Source organism: Ranitomeya imitator, chromosome 4, assembly GCF_032444005.1.
Source record: "Ranitomeya imitator isolate aRanImi1 chromosome 4, aRanImi1.pri, whole genome shotgun sequence".
NCBI lineage: Eukaryota > Metazoa > Chordata > Amphibia > Anura > Dendrobatidae > Ranitomeya > Ranitomeya imitator.
The window spans coordinates 152,437,844-152,462,206 of NC_091285.1; the positions used below are offsets into that span (position 1 = coordinate 152,437,844).

Sequence of the window (24,363 nt, forward strand, 5' to 3'; positions counted from 1 at the left end):
TTCAGGGAAGGGGGTACCTGAAGTACAATTGTGCCAAACTTTTTGACTTTTCAAATAATCCTGTTTCAGAAATTAGATGAGAAATCTGGAAAAGCCACATTCGCATACAAATCAGAAATCTTACTAAACGTCAACTTTGATCCTTTAATGAAGAGCGCCTTGCATGCAGAACGCTCATCGGGAGCAGTAGAATGGAGCAGGCGTAGGAGTTGAGCCTGCTGTGTCATTCAGCCATCATCTGCCACCAACAGCCATGACGTTTCCGGCATGCCACCCTGGGGATGTGCTCCCGCAGTGCCTGTAAATGCTGTGGCTATCATAGGGTACCTTGATTTTTACTACATACAGCAGTACTGTGGCCAAACTTCTCTTCAAATCCCCTGGGGATATTGAAATATAAACAAAGGTTAAAAAAAAAATCATTTTTTTAAGTTAAAGTAGCTTCTGTTTTTTTCCTGCAACAGTAATAAAGATTAAAGAAATAAAGAAAACATTTGATACCTCTGCTACCACAAAAGTCCAGTCCTTTAAAAAATATAATTCACCCAATTTGTAAAAGCTGTAAAGAGCGAGAATAATAAATGCCAGAATTGCAGATTTGATGGTAGAAATGGGTAAAAAATGCAAAAAGAATATAAAATGTTGTATTTTCCCTAAAATTATGTAATAAAAACCGTCATCTCCCAATGCCAAAAACAAAACTTCACAAAGCTCCATTGACCGAAAAATGAAATTGAAATTGTTAAAGGTCTCGGAAAATGGTGGCATAAATTATTCTTTATACATTTCTGATTTTTTTTTTTTACTCCTCCTCCTACTCCTCCTACTCCTCTCACTACTACTCTTACCATATAATTTCAACTGCACAGTGAATGACGTAAGAACAAAAGCTGTTGACGGAAATTAAGTTTTTTTATTTTTAAGCAATTTTCCAGCATTTTGAATTATTACCCATTTTACAGTACAGTATATAGTAAAAATAATAGTGTCATTCAAAAGTGAACACATGCTGCAAAAAAAACTAGCCATCATATGACTATTTTGGTGGAATAATAAAAAAAAAGAAAAGTTTGAGCTCTTGGAATGTGGGGAAGAAAAAATGAAAACAAAAAATCGCTCCATCCGTAAGGCATTAATAAATGTCCATATTGCTTGATTAATTTGTCGCAAATCAAAAAGTTACTAATGGAGAAGTTTTCATGCCAAAATAGCTGGCGAAAATGCAAAGTGAATCGGGCCCCAAATTTTGGCACTTTTAGTTTATTAGTATAATAGCCCGAATGATGTGTAACCTCTCTCTCCTCATGGAATAAAGAGTTACCATTCAAATCAGCTTAGTGAATCATCATTTCTGAAAGTGGTTTCTGGATGTTTTTATAAATGCCAGTGCTTAGTCATTGGTGAGAATTTTTAAAACTGTGTTTTTTTTTATCATTTTTTAAACGCCAATCTTAAAAAAAAAAAAAAAAAAAAAAAAAAAAAAAAGCTCATTGGAGTTAGATGTGCCTAATGCTTTAAAAGGCACTCACCACTCACTTAATAAGTTAGGTACATCTCTTGGTAATACGGCAGCCAATCTGCCTGCTGAAGGTTTCCACTATAATTTACACCATTTTCTAGCATAAATTACAGTATATTTCCTATAATCTCCACACTCTTCTTAGAAAAGGAAGTAGTAAAAGAGTTGTAATGTTGCTTGATTATGCTATGTGCCATAATTTGTGACTTTAAAGCAGAAAACTACAGTGATACAGTCCCCCACTCTGTCACTAAGACACACACACAGTCCTTCGTGCCCAATTTCACTGAACCCTTTTTGGGGATGTGTAAGAGTGCAGTATATGGTAATTGATATTTTGATCTCTGCTGCCTTTCTCAGCTTAGAAGGCAGGATGTTACAATCATATTGGACTTACTCATAGATGGCAACCTCCAGGTTAAGACCAACTGAAAGCTGACTGTACGAAACATGCTTAATATAATCTCACTCTTATATGTAAAAATATTATGCAGTGAAAGAATATTGTGTAACCCTTCCCGACATGTATGCAGAAGGCTCAGGAGCTGAGCCAGCACCATACCAGGGAGATACCAGCTGTTTTAAATAGCCAACATCTTCATACAACAGTAGAGGCTGGACTGTTGATACTATTTAAATGCTGTTATCAATCTTTGACAGCAACATTTAAATAGCGCAAACACCGATGTGGAAGGCCATCGGGTCTCATCAACCCCTGAGACGGAATTGCAGGAAGTTGTCATGGCAGATGGGGCATTCTGAAAACCCCCATGGCTGCCACCTTTGTCCTATAAAGATCAGCCTATAGCTGACTTTCATGGAAGAATGTCATTTTTACAGTGGAAGGCAATACTTTGTGAGCTACATCTGGAGACGCTGTGGATCACGTTCTGCTGCCTGCAACATCCGCCAACTTTTTTACTCAAATGTTTTTTATCTACTATATAATTGTCTAAGGGTCTCTTCCGTCTGTCTGTCTGTCTTTCTGTCACGGATATTCATTGGTCGCGGTCTCTGTCTGTCATGGAAATCCAAGTCGCTGATTGGTCGTGGCAAAACGGCCACGACCATTGCCACGACCAATCAGCGGCAGGCGCAGTCTGGCGGTAACATGGCCGCTCCTTCCTCCCCGCAGTCAGTGCCCGCTCCGTACTCCCCTCCAGTCAGCCCTCACACAGGGTTAATGCCAGCGTTACCGGAGCGCAGTGTAATGCACTCCGGTTACGCAGCTGTTAACCCTTTGTGACCAACTTTTTACTATTGATGGTGCGTGTGCAGCATCAATAGTAAAAAGATCTGCTGTTACAAATATTAATAATAAAAAAAAAACGTTATTCTCACCCTCCGACGTGTCGTCCTGTCCTCGGCAGTGCAAGCGGCAGGTTCCGGTGCTAAGGATGCTATGCGACAAGGACCTGCCATGACGTCACGGTCATGTGACCGCGACGTCATCACAGGTCCTGCGCTCATACCAAGCCTGGGACCGGAAGCTGCCACGCGCACTGCACACAGGCGAGAGGACTACAAGGGGCTCTTCAGAAGGTGAGTATGTTTTATTTTTTTTATTTTTTAACCTGTTACATACGTGGCTGGGCAATATACTACCTGACTGGCCAATATACTATGTGGCTGGGCAATATACTATGTGGCTGGGCAATATACTATGTGGCTGGGCAATATACTATGTGGCTGGGCAATATACTATGTGGCTGGGCAATATACTATGTGGCTGGGCAATATACTATGTGGCTGGGCAATATACTATGTGGCTGGGCAATATACTATGTGGCTGGGCAATATACTATGTGGCTGGGCAATATACTATGTGGCTGGGCAATATACTATGTGGCTGGGCAATATACTATGTGGCTGGGCAATATACTATGTGGCTGGGCAATATACTACGTGGCTGGGCAATATACTACGTGGCTGGGCAATATAATACATGGCTGGGCAATATACTACTTGGACATGCATATTCTAGAATACCCGATGCGTTAGAATCGGGCCACCATCTAGTTAAATATAAGAGTCCAATAAAACATCCGCCAACTTGACCGGTTTGCAGTGGGTCTGTAATGGTGTGGGGAAGCATTTCTTTAGAAGGCCGTAAAGCCCTTCGTGTGCTAGCCAGAGGTACCCTGACTATCATTAGGTACTGGCATTAGAGCCCCAGACCCTTTGTGAGATCATATGAAGGGGCAGTGGGCCTTGGTTCATTCTGATGCTAGGCCCCATGTGGCTAAAGTGTGTCAGTAGTTCCTGCATGTTGAAGGTATTATTGCTATGGACTGGCTTGGCCATTCCCTGGAATCCAGTCGAGCTTATCTGGGACATCATGTCTCGTTCGGTACACCAACGCCACGTTGCACCACAGACTGTCCAGGAGTTCACTAATGCTTTAATCCAGGTCTGGGAAAAGATCCCCGAGGATCCAAAATGCATCAGGCAGGTTTATATGATCTTTTGCATACTTCTGACAAAAAATTGTCTTCTGATGACTTTTCCATAAAGGCCATATTTGTGCAGGTGTCTGAACAGTAGAACAATGTACCACAAATCCAGTATCTGCTAAATCTTTCTGAAGGTCTTTTGGAGTCAAGCGGGGGTTGTCAGTTGCCTCTCTAGAAATCCTACAAGCAGCTCTCACTGAAATTTGCTTGGGCTTCCAGACCTTATCTTGACCTTTACTGTTCCTGTTAACTGCCATTTTTCAATTACATTTCGAACTGAAGAAAGGGGAACTTGAAAACCACTTATGGCCTACCTCTTCATGTGCCAAACTAGTCCTCCTCTTAATGGTGAACTGGAAAGAAAAAACAGACGTAGCTCACAATTAAAATCATGGCTGGGAAAAACTGGTGGTTAAGGGTACTGAACCCTGAAGTGAGTCACATCCCCCAATATATATAATACAAAAAATAAAATACAAAATAAGGTCCCCACGCCCTTAGTATTAAATGAATGAGCAAGTACACAAGTTTTGACGTTTACAGCAATAGTGGAGTTCATGTATTAAGTGCAGTCTGCTGACACATTGTGTTTGTATATTGGCCACATAGAACATTTGCACACCTATGCATTAATTTAATAATAAAGGTGTGCAAGCCCTTTTTTCTTTTTTTTGTAATACATATTCGAGGATGTGGCCCCCTTTAGGGCTTGGCACCCTTATCCACCGATCAGTCCTACATCATTCTCCTGTTCAGATGAGGCCTGGTTTGGCACATTAAGGTTGAACATTTAGTGACGGACACCATCTATATTTGGGAACATCTTGGTGTGGTTCGATGGAGTTTGCATTTTCTGTTTAACAAATGTTAAAGTACTTTACAGTTTAAACGTTTACCTCAATGTTGGAATTCACACATTCATTAACTCCTTTACCCACCAAAGCTGTTTGCATTGGTATGACCAGGCCAAATTTTACAATTCTGACCAGATGTGTGGTGAGTACCTTAAACCCCCAGGTACTTCACAGAAGTTTATGATGTTGAGCTGTGAAAATAAAAAAAAACACCTTTTTCCCTCAAAAATGTTTTTAGCCCCGAAATTTTTTTTTATTTAGTTATTTTTTCTATTTTCACAAGGGAAAACGGAGAAAATGGAATGCAAAATTTGTTTTGGAATTTCTCCTGCGTACACTGATACGCCATAGGTGGTGAAAAACTACTTTTGAGGCACAGTGCAAAGCTCAGAAGGGAAGAAGTGCCATATTGGCGTTCACATTTTGCTGGACTGAGTTGAAGGTGCCATGTCACATTGGCAGAGACCCTAAAGTGCCAGAATTGCAGAGTTATCCCATAAGAGACACCGTTTTACAAATTACACCTCTGAATCAATTAATCTAGGGGTGCAGTGATCATATTTACACCACAGGTGGGTCACAGAATCTTATACAATTTGGCAGTGAAGAAAAAAATAATTACATTTTTAGCACTAAAATTTTACATTTTCACAGTGGGAAATGGGTAAAAATGGCATCAAAATTTGTCCCACAATTTCTGCTGAATGTAGAAATTCCCTATATATGGCTGTACAGTACTGCTTATCCACACGGCAGGACTTGGGATGGATGGACGGAGCACTATTTGCCTCCTGGAGCAAAGATTTTCCTAGAATAGTTTGCGGACTCCATATACAGAGCCCCCAAGTGCTAAAAGAGCAGATTTCCCCTTATGTTACCGCAGTTTAAAAATTATAACCCTTTGGGAATTTATCTACAGGTGTAGTGACAATTTTTACTCCATGGATGTTTTCCAGAAACAAGCAGCAGTAGATGTTGCTGAGTGAAAATTCCAAACTGCCGCTGTAGTGACCAGTACGTTGTAGTGACCAGTATATTGTGCTCTGATTGTGCTTTTGGAGACATGAACCTGTAAATTTGGCGAAATCTCATCGCTACAGAAATGCTAAAAATGTGGACGCTACCTGCAGTTTAGGCACACTGTAGTGCTCAGAACAGAGGGGGCATTTGGATTTGGAAACGCAGAATTTGCTAGATTTCTTTTGGGCGGGGGGAGGGGGGGGGGGGGCGAGGAGCCATAGTGCTTTTCCAGAGCTTTTTGCTACCAGAAATGTGGAAACCCCTATATTTCCATTGACCGATTACGGATCTGAGTGGGAACTTGTTTTTTTTTGTGGATTAATTTGAAGATTTTGTTAGGAACATTTTACGTTATCATAACGTTTGGGATCACATTTATCTGGTGCTCTACTCCACACTATCCATGCACACGATAACTGCACTTGATACTTGACTATTGCACTTAAAGGGAATCTGTCACCCCAAAAATTGTATATATGCTAAGGCCACCGGCATGCTGTAGATAGGGCCCCGATGTAACCTGAAAGATAAGAAAAAACGGTTATATTATACTCACCCAGGGGCGGTCTTTGTTTGTTTCGGGTCCGATGCGCGTCGCGGTCCGGGGCCTCCCATCTTCATACGATGACGTCCTCTTCTTGTCTTCCTGCCGTGGCTCTGGTGCAGGTGTACTTTGTCTGCCCTGTTGAGGGCAGAGCAAAGTACTGCAGTGCGCAGGCGAAGTGCAGTAAACACATGGGCTGATGACCGGATCATGCAGCTTTATGTGAGAATCCCTATATATTATAATTGCCAGACCTGAAATAACAAGCACTGTTCACCTATTGCGTCCCCCCATTTCCTTGTAGATTGTAAGCTTGCGAGCAGGGACCTCACTCCTAATGTCACTGTTTAAATTATCTTAACTTGTATTGAATTTATTGTCTGTACATGTCCCTGCTTAATTGTACAGTGCTGCGGAATATGTTAGCGCTATACAGTCATGGACAAAGATTTTGAGAATGAGACAAATATTAATTTTTCCAAAGTCTACTGCTTCATTTTTTCTAATGGCAATTTGCATATAATCCTGAATGTCAGAGTGATCAGCTTAACAGCAATTACTGTACTTGCAAAGTCAATATTTGCCCAGAAAATGAACTTTAACCCCCAAAACACATTTCAACATCATTGCAGCCCTGCCTTAAAAGGAGCAGCTAACATCGTTTTAGTGATTGATCCATTAACACAGGTGTGGGTGTTGATGAGGACAAGGCTGGCGATCAATCAGTCATCATGATTAAGTAAGAATGACATCACTGGACACTTTAAAAGGATGCTGGTGCTTGGTATCATTGTTTCTCTTCAGTTAACCATGGTTATCTCTAAAGAAACACGTGCAGCCATCATTGCACTGCACAAAAATGGCCTAACAGGGAAGAGTATCACAGCTACAAAGATTGCACCTCAGTCAACAATCTATCACATCATCAAGAACTTCAAGGAGAGAGCTTCCATTGTTGTCAAAAAGGCTCCAGGGCGCCCAAGAAAGACCAGCAAGCGCCAGGACCGTATCTTAAAACTGTTTCAGCTGCGGGATCGGACTACCAGCAGTGCTGAGCTTCCTCAGGAATGGCAGCAGGCTGGTGTGAGTGCTTCTGCACGCACTGTGAGGCAGAGACTCTTTGAGCAAGGCCTGGTTTCAAGGAGGGCAGCAAAGAAGCCACTTCTCTCCAGTAAAAACATCAGGGACCAACTGATATTCTGCAAAAGGTACAGGGAGTGGACTGCTGAGGACTGGGGCAAAGTCATTTTCTCTGATGAATCCCCTTTTCGATTGTTTGGGACATCTGGAAAACAGCTTATTCTGAGAAGAAGAGGTGAGCGCTACCACCAGTCTTGTCTCATGCCAACTGTAAAGCATCCTGAAACCATTCATGTGTGGGGTTGCTTCTCAGCCAAGGGAATCGGCTCACTCACAGTCTTGCCTAAAAACACAGCCATGAATAAAGAATGGTACCAGAATGTCCTCCAAGAGCAACTTCTCCCAACCGTCCAAGAGCAGTTTGGTGCCCAACAATGCCTTTACCAGCATGATGGAGCACCTTGCCATAAAGCAAAGGTGATAAGATAACTAAATGGCTCATAGAACAAAACATAGAGATTTTGGGTCTATGGCCTGGAAACTCCCCAGATCTTAATCCCATTGAGAACTTGTGGTCAATCATCAAGAGATGGCTGGACAAACAAAAACCAACAAATTCTGGCAAAATGCAAGCATTGATTATGCAAGAATGGACTGCAATCAGTCAGGATTTGGTCCAGAAGTTGATTGAGAGCATGCCAGGGAGAATTGCAGAGGTCTTGAAAAAGAAGGGTCAACACTGCAAATATTGACTTGCTGCATTAACTCATTCTAACTGTCAATATAACCTATTGGTACTCATAATATGATTGCAATTATATTTCTGTATGTGATAGAAACATCAGACAAACACTAATAAAAACCAGAGGGCAGCAGATCATGTGAAAATATAATTTTGCTGTTATTCTCAAAAATTTTGGCCATGACTGTATAAATAAAAATAATTATTTATTATTATTCTGTTTGGAAGTGACCATCAGTCTTTAATATTTGTATACATAGGTTTTCTGTCTGAGCACTCCACCCACCAGCTTATGGTGGTTTTAATCACCACAGAATCCTGCCTACCCATTTAATTGTAGGATTTCATCCCAGGAGAGGAAATACATTAGGTAAGGTCCCTAGCAAAGAAGATCACCTTGTCGTGGCTACTGGGCCTACATGGATAGGCCATTTTTTTTGCACTACCTATCTTAGTTTTACTTATTTCTAGAGCAGTAATGCAATTCCAATTTCATGTTTACATGCTATAGCATTTCGGAGTGTAACTTTATTTGTTAGTTATTATAAAAGTGAGGTGCATTTTTTCTGTATGATTTGTAGTTAACTAGAAATGCAGATTGTTTATTGCTGATGAGAAATGTGTAAAGTAAGCAGCTAACCCTGCTGGAATTACAACTAAGCTGAACAACTGTCCGTGTACTCAAACTAAATGTGAAGTTTATGTGAGGAATCACGTTTTTCATATCAAGGAGATATATAGAAAATGTAGCATAAAAATGATAATACGTGTGCATCTTTGAGTACGTGCACTAGTCTATTTGCTAGAGCTTTGGAGAAGAGTCATGTAGAATCCTTTGAAATCAAAAAGTGATTCTCTGATTAAAAGCATATATATTTTCTGGCAAATCTCTCAACGTATTAATAACAGCACCTGTGTGAAGAGCCAGAGGGAGTTTGAGCCCGGATTCACATTTAGTCTGCACACAAGCTTTTACTTATTTATAGAAATGGCCAATATTCAATGTATTCACACATTCATGTGCCACGGTCCATGATTTATGAACTGGCTGCGAACCTCCTGACCGGAACGTAGCACCTTAAAAGCACCTATACGGCTGTCAAGTTCATGCCAGGAAACCTGTGGCCAGTCCATGTATTGGAGATTTGTGAATATGGCCTGAATGTGAAAGCTGGATTTGTGTCCTGACTGGTGACAAGTTATCAAGTTATCAAACTGCTGCCGACAGGTGGGAAAGCAATGCGGAGTACCTTGGGTGCGCACCAGGCTCCAAACACTACGGGCTTGATTCATCAATGCATTTCTGCCAAGTTTCTTTTTTGCATGAATATCTACCAATTTTTCATTTTTTGATTTGAATTTTGAATTCATCAAACAATTCACTTTGTTTTCCAAGTTGTCTTTTGCGGCTTGGTTTTTTCCTTTTGATGTCAATATGACTTTTCCAGATGTTTTAGATGGGTTTATGAATTACTTTTTAACACTGTATCAAAATTTAACTCAACTCTTCTACGCCTGTTCCCACCTGGAGTGTTTTTACATGTGCCTGTTATACCAACGCTATAAATACTGTGACAGTTTACAGCATGAGTCAAAGGTAGCAGCTTCCTAGACTACAGAGGTATTTGTTGTCCTGAGTGCCAAATATATATCATATATAGTGTGTATGAGAGCCAGGTAGGACTGGGTTAAATCCTGGCGCTGTAAGGCTATGTGCACACGTTCAGGATTTCTTGCAGAAAATTCCTGAGAATTCCGGACATTTTCTGCAAGAAAACCGCATGCGTTTTTGCCGCGGTTTTGCCGCGTTTTTGCCGCGTTTTTTTTCCAGAAACTTCCCAATGCATTTTGGACTGGGAAATCCGAAAAAAAAACGGAAAATTAATGAACATGCTGCGTTTTTTGCCGCGATGCGTTTTTTTCGCGGAAAAAAACGCATCATGTGCACAAAACATGCGGAATTCATTCTAAATGATGGGATGCTTATTGTATGCGGGTTTTTTTGCGGTTTTATAGCGTTTTTATCGGGAAAAACCGCTAACAAAACCGCAACGTGTGCACACAGCCTAACTCTTAATTAGATGTACCTGGCTAGCTTTGGCTGAGAACCAGGACATGTGTTCACCTTGCTCTCTGTCAGCTGGGGAGCTGAGCAGTGTGGGTTGAGGTGGAGCTGGGGAGAGACAAACCAGTCTCTCTGAAGGGAGTGTGCAGAGGGCCGTGTGCACCAAACTTCAAGTATCAGCGATTGCTATGGACGATAGCTATTTTGTTTGAATCACCTGGGACTAGCTCAGCCATGTGTGAGTAGCCAGGGTCTTTTTTTGTTTCGTTATCACCTGGACAAAGCTAGGGATTTTTGTGTTAATGGTTTTGTTTTTGGTGCTGTGCTAACTGTGGAAATGTCATATTGTTTTGACACAAGAATCCCACTACTGAGCGTGAATCCCTGCAAGTGTAATGGCAATCCAAAGGAAATGTCTTTATTCAGTTTATAAGCGGCATGAAAAATGAAAGACCCTAGCCCACACACAGACAACTACCTCACTCCATGAACCCTAACTTACGAATAACTAAATTAGATCTTTACTGAGGTCCCTCTTCAACACTCTGGCCCTCACTGTCTCGCTTCAACACTGGTCCTCACTGAACTCCTTCAGGTTCCTTCTAGATGCCAGTCTTCTTAGTACAGACTGCCTGCAGGACACAAATAACAACTCCCTGCTGCGGGCTACAGGATGGAGTCGAGATCCATTTTTAATTATGTATGTATGGGCATACATATGGTGTTTTTTTTTCCCCGAATTTCCATGGCATTACATTTCTTTGAGTGATTATTTTAGTTGAAAAATCTTACATCATGTCTATTCTGTATATAGGGCATGACATTGCTCATTATTCATATTGCAAAGTTACACATCATTCAAAGAATGCATTGAATTTCAGAAACATTTAGTCTTTAAGTTAAAAGTATTAGTGTTTTCAGACATACTGGTTTTTGACAGAATGTGGGAAAATAAATCACATTTGTGTAACATAAATATACTGTATATCATATGTAATAACCGAGATGTCGGCCAACAACCTTGACCTCAAAACCAGAGACTTCTGGGAGCCTGATGACCAAATGTGACTTTTGAGTGGAAAAGTGCGAATAGCATAGCGTTGTGGTCTGATATTTTAAACATTTCGAAGATTGACTATGAATAACGATCTGCCTTGTGAAATGCTTGAAGCCTTAAATCTGTTACCCATAAAATATATTAGGGAAAGACGGTTGTGTCCTGGTTTATTCCAAGCCTGTGGTTTACAGAATGATATTGAAAATGCAACATGGATGTTGCTGTGGAGCATTTTTTATTCATTTATTTAAGTTGCTTTTTAAAACCTTTTTATCACAATGATGTGCATGGTATGATACATTTGTCAAAATCCACTAGGCACCGCTTTAAATCACGTTATGTCTGGTGTACATGTGCAACTATATTTTAAGCCCAAAATGGTGAATTTCAGTGATATATTTAGGACATTTTACAACTCCTCGTATAATATTGCTAGATACCTCAGATTTATCAAGGTGGGTGTAAGAAGCGTCTAAAATTAATTGAGGTAACCAGATTGGAAGAGTGTCTGCGCTCTCTGGAAATATTAATAAAAAGCTGGAAGGAAAGTAAAAGCGCAATAAGGTCTTATCTGGGTATTAAGAGATAGCTCTAATCAGATTTTGCTCACCAGATAGAGCCCAAACACAGGCTCATAGAAATATTAGCTGCTGCAGATCCACCGGTCTCCTCCTGACCAGCCAGAGTAAAAAAAAAATGGGATAAAAAGGTGGATTAACTCCGCGCTGCTTGAAAGATAGAAGTCTAAATGGATATTCAGATGAAAAAGTGGCTTTATTCAACGTGTTTTGGAGTTCTGACTCCTTCATCAGGAAACCACAAAAGTTTATACCTTTGTGGTTTCCTGATGGAGTCGTAGTACTTCGAAACGCGTTGAATAAAGCCACTTTTTCATCTGAATATCCATTTGGACTTCTATCTTTCAAGCAGCGCTGAGTTAATCCACCTTCTTATCCCATTTTTTTTTTAACGCTCTCTGGAGTTATGACACAAGTTATAGTAGGTAAAATTGTAGGTTTAGTGTTGACGTGTTTTGGAGTCCACCAACTCCTTCCTCAGGACAATCATACAAAAATAGCCAAAGAAGGTCCAGAGGAAGGAGTCGTTACAGAAACACTTCCAATCCGATTACCTTAGTTGATAATCTATGGAAGCTTCTGCATCTGGTCTTTAGGCTCTTTAAGTGTTGTCTCACAACCTTACAGGGTGAGCAGTTTTACCTTTCATTAATCAAACTTTTAAACTGGAGTTGGGCATTCATTCACTATTGCCAGTGATCTGTATTTTGTTTTGTTTTTTTACCATATAGTTCCATATAGATTTTTTGGTGCATTGAATTTAGAGGGGTTGTACGGTTTAACTTTTTTTTGTTACAATAAAATAACAAATAGAGCTGTTGGGTGCACTGTCCCTGGAACAGCACTGCCTCTCCACCACCACTCTGCTCTATGTGCATAGGCTTTATGGTATGTGCACATGTTGCAGAAAGGTGTGCAGATTTTTCCGCACTGATTTTGGTAAATCCGCACTGCGTATTTACTGCAGAATTACCGTGGATTTCACCTGCGGTTTTACACCTGCGGATTCCTATTATAGAGCAGGTGTAAACCGCTGCAGAATCCGCACAAAGAATTGACATGCTGCGGAATAAACACAGCGTTTCCAAGTGGTTTTTTCTACATGTGCACTGCGGATTTTGTTTTCCATAGGTTTACATGGTACTGTAAACTCATGGATAACTGCGGCCAATCCGCTGTGGATCAGCAGCAAAATCCGCAACGTGTGCACATACCCTTATAATGCATCATTTTCAAGAGAAGTATCACCACTGGCCCTTTGTATCTACCTTTGAGGCAATATGCAGTGAATCCTTGTGTACTCCCTTAGGCTCATCAGCGCACTGAGCATGCGCCAGGGAGGCAGTGGTGATGCATGTCTTAACCAGTTGTGAGTCTTGCAAAGAGCTGGTGGTAACAGCTTGCCGAGTCCTGTGTCACTGGGGCCACCCTAGACATACACAGTGCGCCGATGATTCTGAGAAGCGTACTCCCGGCTTACGGCACATTTTTAGGGAGGCAGAGATGTGCACAGAGCCAGCGGTGACATTGCTCCTGCAAAGAATGTCACTCATGTCCACATAATTAGTGGGACAATTATTCCGGGGAAAACGGCACCCCCACATCTAGTTGGCCACCAATTATCATATCACAAACCCGCTCATAAAATTGACATTTACATGTAGAAAAGCAGCGGAGACACCATCACGTGTTTCTCAACGCAAGCAATAAATAGCCAGGTCTTTCACCGGGAAGGAACAACCACGGGAAGGGCAGCATCCAAAAAGGAAAACCACCTATGCCAAAACATGGTATCCATCCACAGACAGCTGTTTCGGGTTATTTGCCCCTCATCAATGTAGAGTAGGAAACTGGCTATTAGGAGCAGTGCCTAGTATAAGGACTATAATAGTCAGTTTCCTAATCCACACTGATGAGGGGCAAATACCCCGAAACGGCTGTCTGTGGATGGATACTATGTTTTGGCATAGGTGGTTTTCCTTTTTAGATGCTGCCCTTCCCGTGGTTGTTCCTTCCCGGTGAAAGACCTGGCTATTTATTGCTTGCATTGAGAAACACGTGATGGTGTCTCCACGGCTTTTCTACATGCATTTGCATATTTCCCATAAGGGATGGGAGCAGTGTTCTGGATCACTGCGTTGAGAAACACGTGATGGTGTCTCCGCGGTGTTGGATGTTTTGATCTCCCCGAGGTCATTTATTCTTATGTTTATAAAATTGACTTAAGGCATATTAAGAAATCAATAAGCCACAAAAAGGTGGTAGTTGGGGATAAATAAATACGTGGTGGTGGATGGGAGGCCTGGGGAAACTGACATGTTCCCTTTACTTGTATTTCAATATCACAGGAATTTTCTGAACTAGAGGACCTTTATGATGCAACGCTGTTAATACATGTTTGGTTTGCTTTCAGAAGAGAAGAGGAACAGTGTAAATTCAAGTGCAGAGTCGGTCAGTTCATCTAATGCAAACAGCTCTGTGAACTCCAGCTGTGTCCAGCGCACCAACATGAATAATCTCAACTCCAGTGATCCTGACCTGGAAGTCATTAAAGTCAGCAGGCCAAATTCCCTGTAAGTACTATTGCGTGCTAGACCAATCAGTCTGCACCACAGTCTTCATCTTGTCATGTTTCACTTGTCTTCAGAGGATCGGTTTCTTAAGCTGAAAAGTGTTTTCTCAAGTTACAATAGTAATTTGCTTTAGGGCGGTCATCGTAAGCCGAAAATACTTTAACTTAAGACCATCACTTATGTCATCTATATATAATTGTCTAAGGGGTACTTCCGTCTGTCTGTCTGTCTGCAACTTCCGTAACGGAAATCCCGCGTCGCTGATTGGTCTCGCCAGCTGCCTGTCATGGCTGCCACGACCAGTCAGCGACGGGCACAGTCCGATTAGTCCCTCCCTACTCCCCTGCAGTCAGTGCCCGGCGCCCGCATACTCCCCTCCAGTCACCGCTCACACAGGGTTAATGCCAGCGTTAACGGACCGCATTATGCTGCGGGTAACGCACTCCGTTAATGCTGCTTTAACCCTGTGTGTCCCCAACTTTTTACTATTGATACTGCCTATGCAAGACCGCTAAGTCATCTGGGTAATTACGCAATGGATCCTGGGAACGGAAGATGGTGGCAGCCGCGCGCGCATCGCCTGAGCTTCGCTGGATCCCGGCGGGTGAGTATAGAACTATCTTTTGTTTTAATTATTTTTTTTAACAGGGATATGGTGCCCACACTGCTATATACTACGTGGGCTGTGTTATATACCGCGTGGCTGCTAAATACTACGTGGCCAGTGTTAGATATTATGTGGGCTGTGTTATGTACTGCGTGGGCTGTGCTATATATTACGTGGCCAGTGTTATATACTGCGTGGCCTGTGTTATATACTATGTCACCTGTGTTATATACTACGTGGCTTCTATATACTGCGTGGGCTGTGTTATATAGTACGTGGGCTGTGTTATATACTGTTTCGGCTGTGTTATATACTGTGTGGCCACTGTTATATATTGCGTGGCCTGCATTAACGCATCGGCTGTTCTACAACATGTATGTATGTATGGATGTATGTATATAGCAGCCACATATATAGTATTTGTCTGCTATATACTACATGGCTCCTATATACTACGTGACCTGTGCTATATACTATGTGGCTGCTATATACATACATACATACATACATACATACATACATACATACATACATACATACATACATACATATTCTAGAATACCCGATGCGTTAGAATCGGGCCACCATCTAGTGCAGAATAATTAGGTTTCAGAACAAGGCAGAAAACCAGTAGAGATAAAGCATGACATGTAATAGTCATAAAGAGCTGCTTGTTGGTTGTCAATCACTGTAAATCCTTCTACGTGGAGAAGAGACGTTTCTTCAGGTTCCTGTGTACATAGAGTATCAGAAAATTCGACTGTAAGGACCCCTTGTCTATAACTGAATTGCTAGATAATGTCTTGTGAATGCCTATACTCCTTTCCTCCCCCCCCCCCCTATACCCCCTACTGTACCTATCCCTCCCCCCGCCTCTCTCCCCTACTTCTTCCTTTCTGATAGGTTTGGTTTTTCTCCTTACTTATTTCTGGTCATTTTTAGTTGACCTCTGTTATTGTTATTACTGTTTGACTGCACTGTATTGTTTTGGAAATCTTCAATAAACACTAATTGATTAAAAAAAAAAAAAATACGACTGTCACCCTCACCAAGTGTCCAGAGGAGCCGCTCATCCTTGCACTAATGAATATCGGTACAGGGCATTAATATGTGATGTACTAGAATATAGGCAGAGCTACTAGATCGCCAAACAGTGCCGCTCAAACCTCAGCTGACTCTTTGGTAAATTCACTTTTGGGGGGCACTTTCTAGGCCATGGTGTAACGAAGAGTGAGGTCCGAAGTTACAAATATTTTATACCAAAAATCGATGCCAGTTTACAGTACAAAATGTAGCATGTATTTGATAACATTCTGCTGAAAAACTCCACCACATGTGGACTTTCCTTAACCCTCTTTCTGTGAGTTTTTTCTTTTTTTTTTTCCATCATACATGACGGCACCACGAGAGAGGGGATCCGCCCATCAAGGACAGGAAACCTTCAAGATAAAAGGGGCGGCTCCTCTCTCCACATCAGTTGGTTTCCTGTCCTTGACGGGGAACCCTCAAGATGGAAGTCGTCTGAAGACAGAAGAGGATGCCGGGATTTGGGTCGGGTGGATTTGGGCAGGCGCTGTCTGCTGCACCCGTCACCAGGTACCCGTAGTCGCCTCGGGGGTCAATGTATACCATGCCCCCCCCTGAGCAAAGCATGGCCACAGCCCGCGAGGCGAATGCCCGGGTGAAGTTGGAGCCTCGGAGGCCTTCCCTTTTACCAAAAAAAAAAAAAAAAAATCCACCTGCCAATTGTCCTCGGAAGTCACAAAGGTGCTCCCTCCCTGTTGACTATGGTGGCCATGCAGCCTGTGAGACACATCGGTGCCCAGGCTAGGTAAGGCTCCTTGGAGGTTTTATGCCATCCCTGTTGAGCACTGCAGATGGTCCCCCCAGCCCACCCCCTCCCCTTCCCCCCTCTCCTTCCTTCCTGGATCGGCCTGAGACAAGCGGAGAGGTGTGGAGCGGTATCTGACAGCATGGATCTGGAGGTGAGCGTGGCGTGTCGGACGGAGGGGACACTGCAGAGTTTCCTGCCTGGCCGGCGCCATGATTCCAGGAGGCGGCCGCGCGTGCGCACATCGCTGGGCAGCAGCGCTCGGAACGTTTGTGCAGGGCACTGGGGCAGGAGGACAGGAATCTTCGGCGCGCACCGGAAGTAAGGGCCGGATGCACGCCTGGAAGGTGAGTGCATGGACGCTGGAGGGCGACAGCAGCGCGCACTGGAAGTAAGTGCAGGGTGCGCGCGCAGAACCCAGCGGTGGCACTTGGGTCAGAGGCAGGATCAACCAGGTGAATGATTAAGAGCGCGCCCCGGAAGTGGTGCCAGGGGCACGCTTTGTTTATACAGCAGCATTGCGCTAGCGGTGGCAGATGCAGGATCAACCAGGTGTTTGATTGATTACATGCACGGAGGTGGTGCAGGCACGATCAGCCAGGTAGTTAATTGGATTAAATACACCTGGTGCTGAGCAGCCAATAAAGGCAGGATCAACCAGGTGATTCATTTAAAAAAAAAAAAAAAGTGAATCTATTTAAACGAGCTAGAAGTGCTGCCCTGTGTCACTAAAACCAGGTCAGGTTGAAGGTGACTACTCTTGTTGTGTGCTGGTGTGTATAATGGAGAGTTTCTCGCCAGAGCATTTGATGCCACAGCAGGAGGTGCAGGAGAGGCGGCCTCGCTCAAGCGAAAAGAGCCAGACCCGCCATGTCAGCAGCAAAAGCCGCTCGGACAGTATACGGACGGATCGGCGTAGCAAGGAGGGGTCCCTAGTCTCATTGGGAGACACGGAGAAAACCAGCCAACCTCCGGATCCGGTACCCGTACTTTGAAAACATCCGAGTGGTGAGTGAACTACGAGAAAGTCCAGCACGCTAATGTCTGTTCTTTTTCTCTTCTCTTATCTCCGTCTCTCCCCTCTTTTCTTACATACATTGCGGGGTGGAGTATAGGAGGTCCCCAAAAAGTATAAGGCGAAGACTAAAAATAGAGAATGTCCCTTATGTAAAAAGCCTTTAATGTCATCTTGGGGTAAAAGACTGTGTCAGGACTGTATTAACCAGACTGTGGCGGAGGAAACACCCTCCTTTACGGACAGCCTAAGATCTCTGATTCAGTCCGAAGTCTCTAAGTCCGTAAGAGCATTACAGACACCTGACACAGATGCCAGATCTAGGGACAGATCCAGCCCCTCTATAGCATCCCAAAAGGATTCCTCGGGGTCAGAGCAGGATTCTGATACGGCCCGCTCTTCTGATAGTAGCTCTGAGGAGGAAGACACCTTTCCAGCAGAGGCTACAGATAAACTTATTAAAGCTGTTCGCTCTACAATGGGGCTGGTAGAGGAGAAGGCCAAAAAGACAGCCCAAGAACTCATGTTCAGTGGCCTACAAAAGAAGAAACGGAGATCATTCCCTGTTAACGATCAAATACAAGAACTGATCAAAAGGGAATGGCAAAAGCCAGAAAAAAGGTCCCAGATAACTACCTCCCTAAAAAGAAGGTATCCCTTTGAAGAGGAAGCATCCTCATCTTGGGACAGAGCCCCAAAAATCGATGTGGCGGTCTCAAAAGTGGCCAGGAAGTCCTCCCTGCCGTTCGAGGACCTAGGTTCTCTAAAAGAACCTCTGGACAGGAAGGTGGACAGTTCCCTGAAGACAGCTTGGGAAGCCTCAGCGGGAGCACTAAGGCCAGCTATCGCGGCCACTTGTGTCGCCAGATCCCTTAAGATCTGGATAGACAACCTGGAGGAACAGGTGGAGCAAAAAGCTCCCAGGGAAGCTATTCTAGAGTCACTTCCAACTATGAGGGCAGCAGCTATGTTTCTGGCTGAAGCATCAGCAGACTCTGCTAGGCTGGCAGCAAAATCAGCAGCGCTAGCTAACACTGGACGCCGTGCCGTATGGCTTAAATGCTGGCCAGGGGACACTCAGGCCAAAATGAAGCTTTGTTCTTTGCCTTGTGAGGGAAACTTCCTGTTCGGACCGGCATTAGATGAGGTACTGGAGAAGGCCGGTGATAAAAAGAAAAACTTTCCAAAACAGCCGTTTCAGCCCTTTCGTCGCTCCTTTCGGAGAGGCCAAAGATTCCGGAGACAGCAGTATAGGGACCGAGACAGAAGCAACCTGGACAAGCGACCAAGGGGAGGAAAGGGCTTCTATTTCGGCAAGTCCCCCAGAGACACCAAAAAACCTCCCAGTGACGGTCCTTCTCAGGTGGGAGGGAGGCTCTCTCACTTCCTTCCAGCCTGGGAGAGGATCTCCTCCAGCATATGGATCCGGCAGATCGTAGGATCAGGCCTAAGAATAAAGTTTCACCACTGGCCTCCAAGAAGGTATATGCAGACCCCGGTACAGTCCTCCCAAGAGAAGCAAGACAGTCTGGAGGGGGAAGTAACATCACTCCTAGACAAGCACGTCTTGGAAGAAGTTCCTATAGACGAAAGGAGGGAAGGATTTTATTCCCCTCTTTTTCTCATAAAAAAAACGGACAACTCTTGGAGGACAATTATAAATCTAAAAGGCCTCAACAAATTTCTTGTAGTACCATCATTCAAGATGGAAACCATAAAATCGGCGGTGAAACTTCTCTATCCTCAGTGCTACATGTCCGTCCTCGACCTCAAGGACGCTTATTATCACGTCCCAATCAGACAACAAGATCGTCAGTTCCTCAGAGTGGCAGTTCAGATGGGGTCCCAGCTGCGTCACTTCCAGTACAGGGCTCTGCCCTTTGGGATAGCAACTGCCCCACGCGTATTTACGAAGCTGATTGCAGAGGTCACAGCACATCTCAGGGAAAAGGACACTCTAATAATTCCCTACTTGGACGACTTCCTGATAGTGGGAAAGAACTTTTCTCATTGTCAGGAGCATGTCAGGATAGTGATGGACACTCTTCAGACACTGGGATGGCAACTAAATCTCAAGAAGTCCAAGTTAGAGCCGGCAATGGTCCAGAATTTCCTGGGGATAACGGTGGACTCCGTGGCACAGGAGTGCCGCCTCCCAGAAGAAAAAGAAGAAAAAAATCAAACAGATGATTATGGCCACATTAAAAAAGCCGGAAATGACCTTAAGAAGGGCCATGTCGGTGTTGGGGTCCCTAACCTCCTGCATACCGGCAGTAAAAGCGGCCCAGTTCCATGCAAGAGAACTGCAATGGTGTGTGCTGCAGAACGACCGAGAACTTCAGGGACAGTTAGAGCAGAAGCTCACTCTCCCACTCTCTGTGCTCCAATCTCTCAGATGGTGGTTACAGATAGTCATCCCCCAGAGGAGTTCCCTGGACATTCACAGCCTCCATGGTAATCACAACGGACGCCAGTCCATGGGGATGGGGAGCTCACTCAGACACACTATGGGTCCAAGACCCCTGGGCTCAAGAGGAGAAAGATCTATCCTCAAACGAGTGGGAGCTCCTAGCAATAGAAAGGGCGCTAGAGAGATTACTTCCACACTTGGCAGGGCATCATGTGAGAGTCCTATCGGACAACCGAACAGCGGTCGCATACATGAACCACCAGGGAGGCACCCGCTCTTGGGCACTGATGCACATAACCACAAGACTCATGTCTCTAGCCGAAAAGCACTTCCTGTCATTATCGGCCCTGCATATCCGAGGTGTGGACAACATAAAGGCAGACTTTCTAAGCAGGAACCACTTGAGGCAAGGGGAATGGTCCCTAAAAAAGTCCGTTTTTCAACGGATAGTGCACATGTGGGGAAAACCCAGGGTGGACCTCTTTGCCTCAAAAGTCAACAAGAAAGTCCAAAAATTCTGCTCCCTGAACCCTACAGACAAGCCGTTGGCAGTAGACGCCTTCAGCATAAAATGGACATCTGGACTCCTGTATGCCTTCCCACCGATATGTCTAATCCCAGTGGTTCTGAGGAAGATCAGGGAAGACAAGGCCAGAGTGATCGTGATAGCGCCCTTCTGGCCGAAAAGACCGTGGTTCTACTGGCTGAGAGTGATGTCAGTGACGGACCCGTGGGTTCTCCCGGAAGACCAGGACCTTCTAACTCAGGGTCCCTTCAACCACCCGCAGAACTCCGGGCTTCATTTGACAGCCTGGCATTTGAGCGGTCGTTACTAGAGAAAGAAGGGTTCTCAGCTGGGTTAATATCCACCTTGCTCAGCAGCAGAAAACCAGTAACGACCAAGATCTGTGGGAGGATATGGAAGAAATTCCTGTCCAGCTCAGGGCCAATACGGGAAGGGGAGGTCCCGATAGTGGCAATACTGGAGTTCCTGCAGAAGGGCTTAGATCTGGGGTTAGCTGTTAGTACCCTCAAAGTACACATTTCAGCCTTAGCAGCCCTATTCAACTGTGACCTGGCAAGTAATAGGTGGGTGGTGAGGTTTATCCGAGCCTGTAGTAGAGCTGACTCTGTTCCATCTCCTACTCCTCCACCATGGGATCTAAATCTAGTGTTAACAGCCCTGACGGAGAGCCCCTTTGAGCCGTTAAATACAGCTTCTGATAAAATACTAACATTAAAAACAGCTTTGTTAGTGGCACTTACATCGGCCCGTAGGGTGGGGGATTTACACGCGTTGTCAGCTGACCCCCTTACACACAAATTATGGACGATAGGGTTGTATTAAAATTGGATCCGGCATATCTCCCCAAAGTGGTATCGAGATTCCATAGAGCTCAGGATATAACCCTACCCTCTTTTTGTCCCAACCCTAGTAACAAAAAAGAGGAGAGACTCCATTGCCTAGACGTTAGGAGATGTATCTGAAGAAACCCTTGAGATAACAAGCTAGAACTTACGCTACGTATGGGGGCTATTTTTCCTACCTAGATTGCTTCCCAGTACTGGGGTTTATAATGAAATATATCTCTCTGTAACTGACATGATAGAAACTTGAAATAGCATTTGACAACACATTTTGTTATATTATGTCTATTACAATTTCTCGCATTTTGTCTATTTAGTCTTGGAGATGTTGCTCCTCCATAATTGGTAGCTCCAGGATGGGAGACTTCATGTTAGTCATTGTGTTATTCATGCCTACATGTGTTTTTTAAAATGTTTTTAGTTTCTTGAATAAATATACTGGAATTAAATTATTGCTCTGTATAGTGAAATTAACAATCTCCTAAAAAGCCTAGCCAAAGGCTGGACTTCTCAGGAGCACCAAGACTTGGAGAATGGGACCTTCAGAAGCACAATGGCTGCCTTAGTAATGCAGCAGACACTTGTGATTGCTTGCATGCAAGTCACAACCATCTGATGAATGCTGCAGTAAGAGTCTGACTGTACCATCTAAGTGTTATAAAAACAAGTGAGCTAGTTTCAGTCTCTGTTGTTGGAGGCATGTGTAGGCTATATAACACAGCCAGCATCCATTCTGTTTGGAGCGTGCTCCGCTCTAGAACCCGCACCATACACCCAATGTAGAGATGTATGGTACTGGAACTTACTACATCGTCAAGGGGTTAGAACATAAATTTGCACCTAAAACTTGATGCAGATTTCCAGCTTTCAGAAGAATCATGAGAGCTTACACATTTTGGAAAAACAAATACGGGGCACGCCACAACCATTATCTGTATTATCACAACATAGAGGATACAATAAAGAACTTATATTAAGTTTTAAAAAATGGTCATAAAATGTAGTCTACAGCCCACAAACATCTGCTGATGGTTTAAGATGGTCCCTAGACAGCATAAGCCTGCAGCTGATGTATATTCCAACAAACCTCACATACAAGTCAATATTTACACACAAAAGCAATGTAAATATATTCGATCAAGATGTGTAATATTCATATACACAACAATTATCTTTTTTTTTCTCTATAATACAATCAAAAAGACCCATTATATATCTGTTATCCAAAAATGTGTTCAAAATGAATGCTGCATTTCAAACAGTTAATATTGCTGCCGAAGTCTGCATTCTTTAGAGTACAACATAACATGTATAAAATTTTACTTGAAGAGAAACATCTCCTCCCTGGTCTGTCTACCACCCTACCAGTACTCTACATTCTGCTAATGACCTGAGGTTAGCATCCTCAATAATCAGAACCTCCCACTCCCATCTCCAAGACTTTTCACGTGCTGCGCCAATTCTTTGGAATGCACTACCCAGGTTAATAAGATTAATCCCCAATCCCCACAGTTTTAAGCATGCCCTAAAAACGCATTTGTTCAGACTGGCCTACCGCATTAACCTAACTATCCCTGTGTGGCCCATTCAAAAAAAGCACTGTTGATTGCAGTTCTGGGTTCAAATTCCACCACAGACTACATCTGTATGTTCTCCACGTATTTGCGCTGGGTTCCTCCCACACTCCAAAGACATACTGATAGGGAATCCAGATTGTGATCCCCAAAGGGACAATGCTGGTAATAACTGTAAAGCGCTGCGGAATTTATGTCATGAATATAAGTAAAATTCTTATTTTGGCGGCCTTGTGTTGCTTATCACATTACCATTAGTGATTCACTATGATTGGGAATGTACAATCAGCAAACTATTTGTTTTGTAGATCTGTATTGTGGGCATTGTGAGTCACTAAATTGTTCACACTAAATTAATTGTTATTGTGGCATTGTTTTGGCTATTATGCCGTTCTTTTTATGCATCCTAATATAATATTCCAACATGCTCTTTGTGCAGTAATTGAATATATTTGTTTCGATGGCACAATGTATGTGGGCTGTGGTCTGTTTTTCTTTCTTTTGCCGCCTGGCTTCGGGACCCGTAGGGATATTTTTTATATTTCACACAACTATTATTGATTGCTTTATTGGTCTGAAGGGATATAATTCACTTATACTGTAACTTACCTGTAATTAAATTTGCATAGCTCGGGTCTGTAGTTTAGGGTTTATACATTTGTCTGGGTACACGCTCCATACAACACCCTTTGCCACCCTTTGCTGTGCTGTATACCTTTTTTTATTATTTATAGTTTAGGTGTTTCTTATTCATGTGTAGGAAGCCTGAGGGTGGATTTGTTTGCAAGGCAATATAGTTGCATAGCAAAATTCGCCCTCCTTTTCTGTCCTTCCATTTATGTCATCTTTTTCACAGAATACCCAGTGAAGCAATAATAAATAATGAGGAAAGAAACTGATAATGTTGCAGTCCCATGTACAGATTACAATTTCAAAGGGTTTTCTGGGCCATGGTTAATTTTTTGCAGGCATTTTATAATGCTGAATTCTAATAGGGTCTAGTATACCCACTTTGCATAATCTATATCCTGGCTGTTGCTTTCATTCACATTCACCGCCCTTGCATTAACTCT

General features: G+C 43.3%; 1 protein-coding gene across 2 annotated transcripts in view; it reads left to right on the plus strand.

Moving 5' to 3' along the window:
• Nucleotides 1–24,363, plus strand: part of ARHGAP26 (Rho GTPase activating protein 26) — a 590,718-nt gene that overhangs the window by 359,373 nt on the left and 206,982 nt on the right. Inside the window, exon 20 of one of the 2 annotated variants that reach the window (XM_069764052.1) lies at nucleotides 14,326–14,485. In XM_069764052.1, coding sequence (XP_069620153.1) covers nucleotides 14,326–14,485 — 160 coding nt within the window. The remainder of the gene's footprint in view (nucleotides 1–14,325; nucleotides 14,486–24,363) is intronic. The other variant, XM_069764053.1, reaches the window with a different exon arrangement.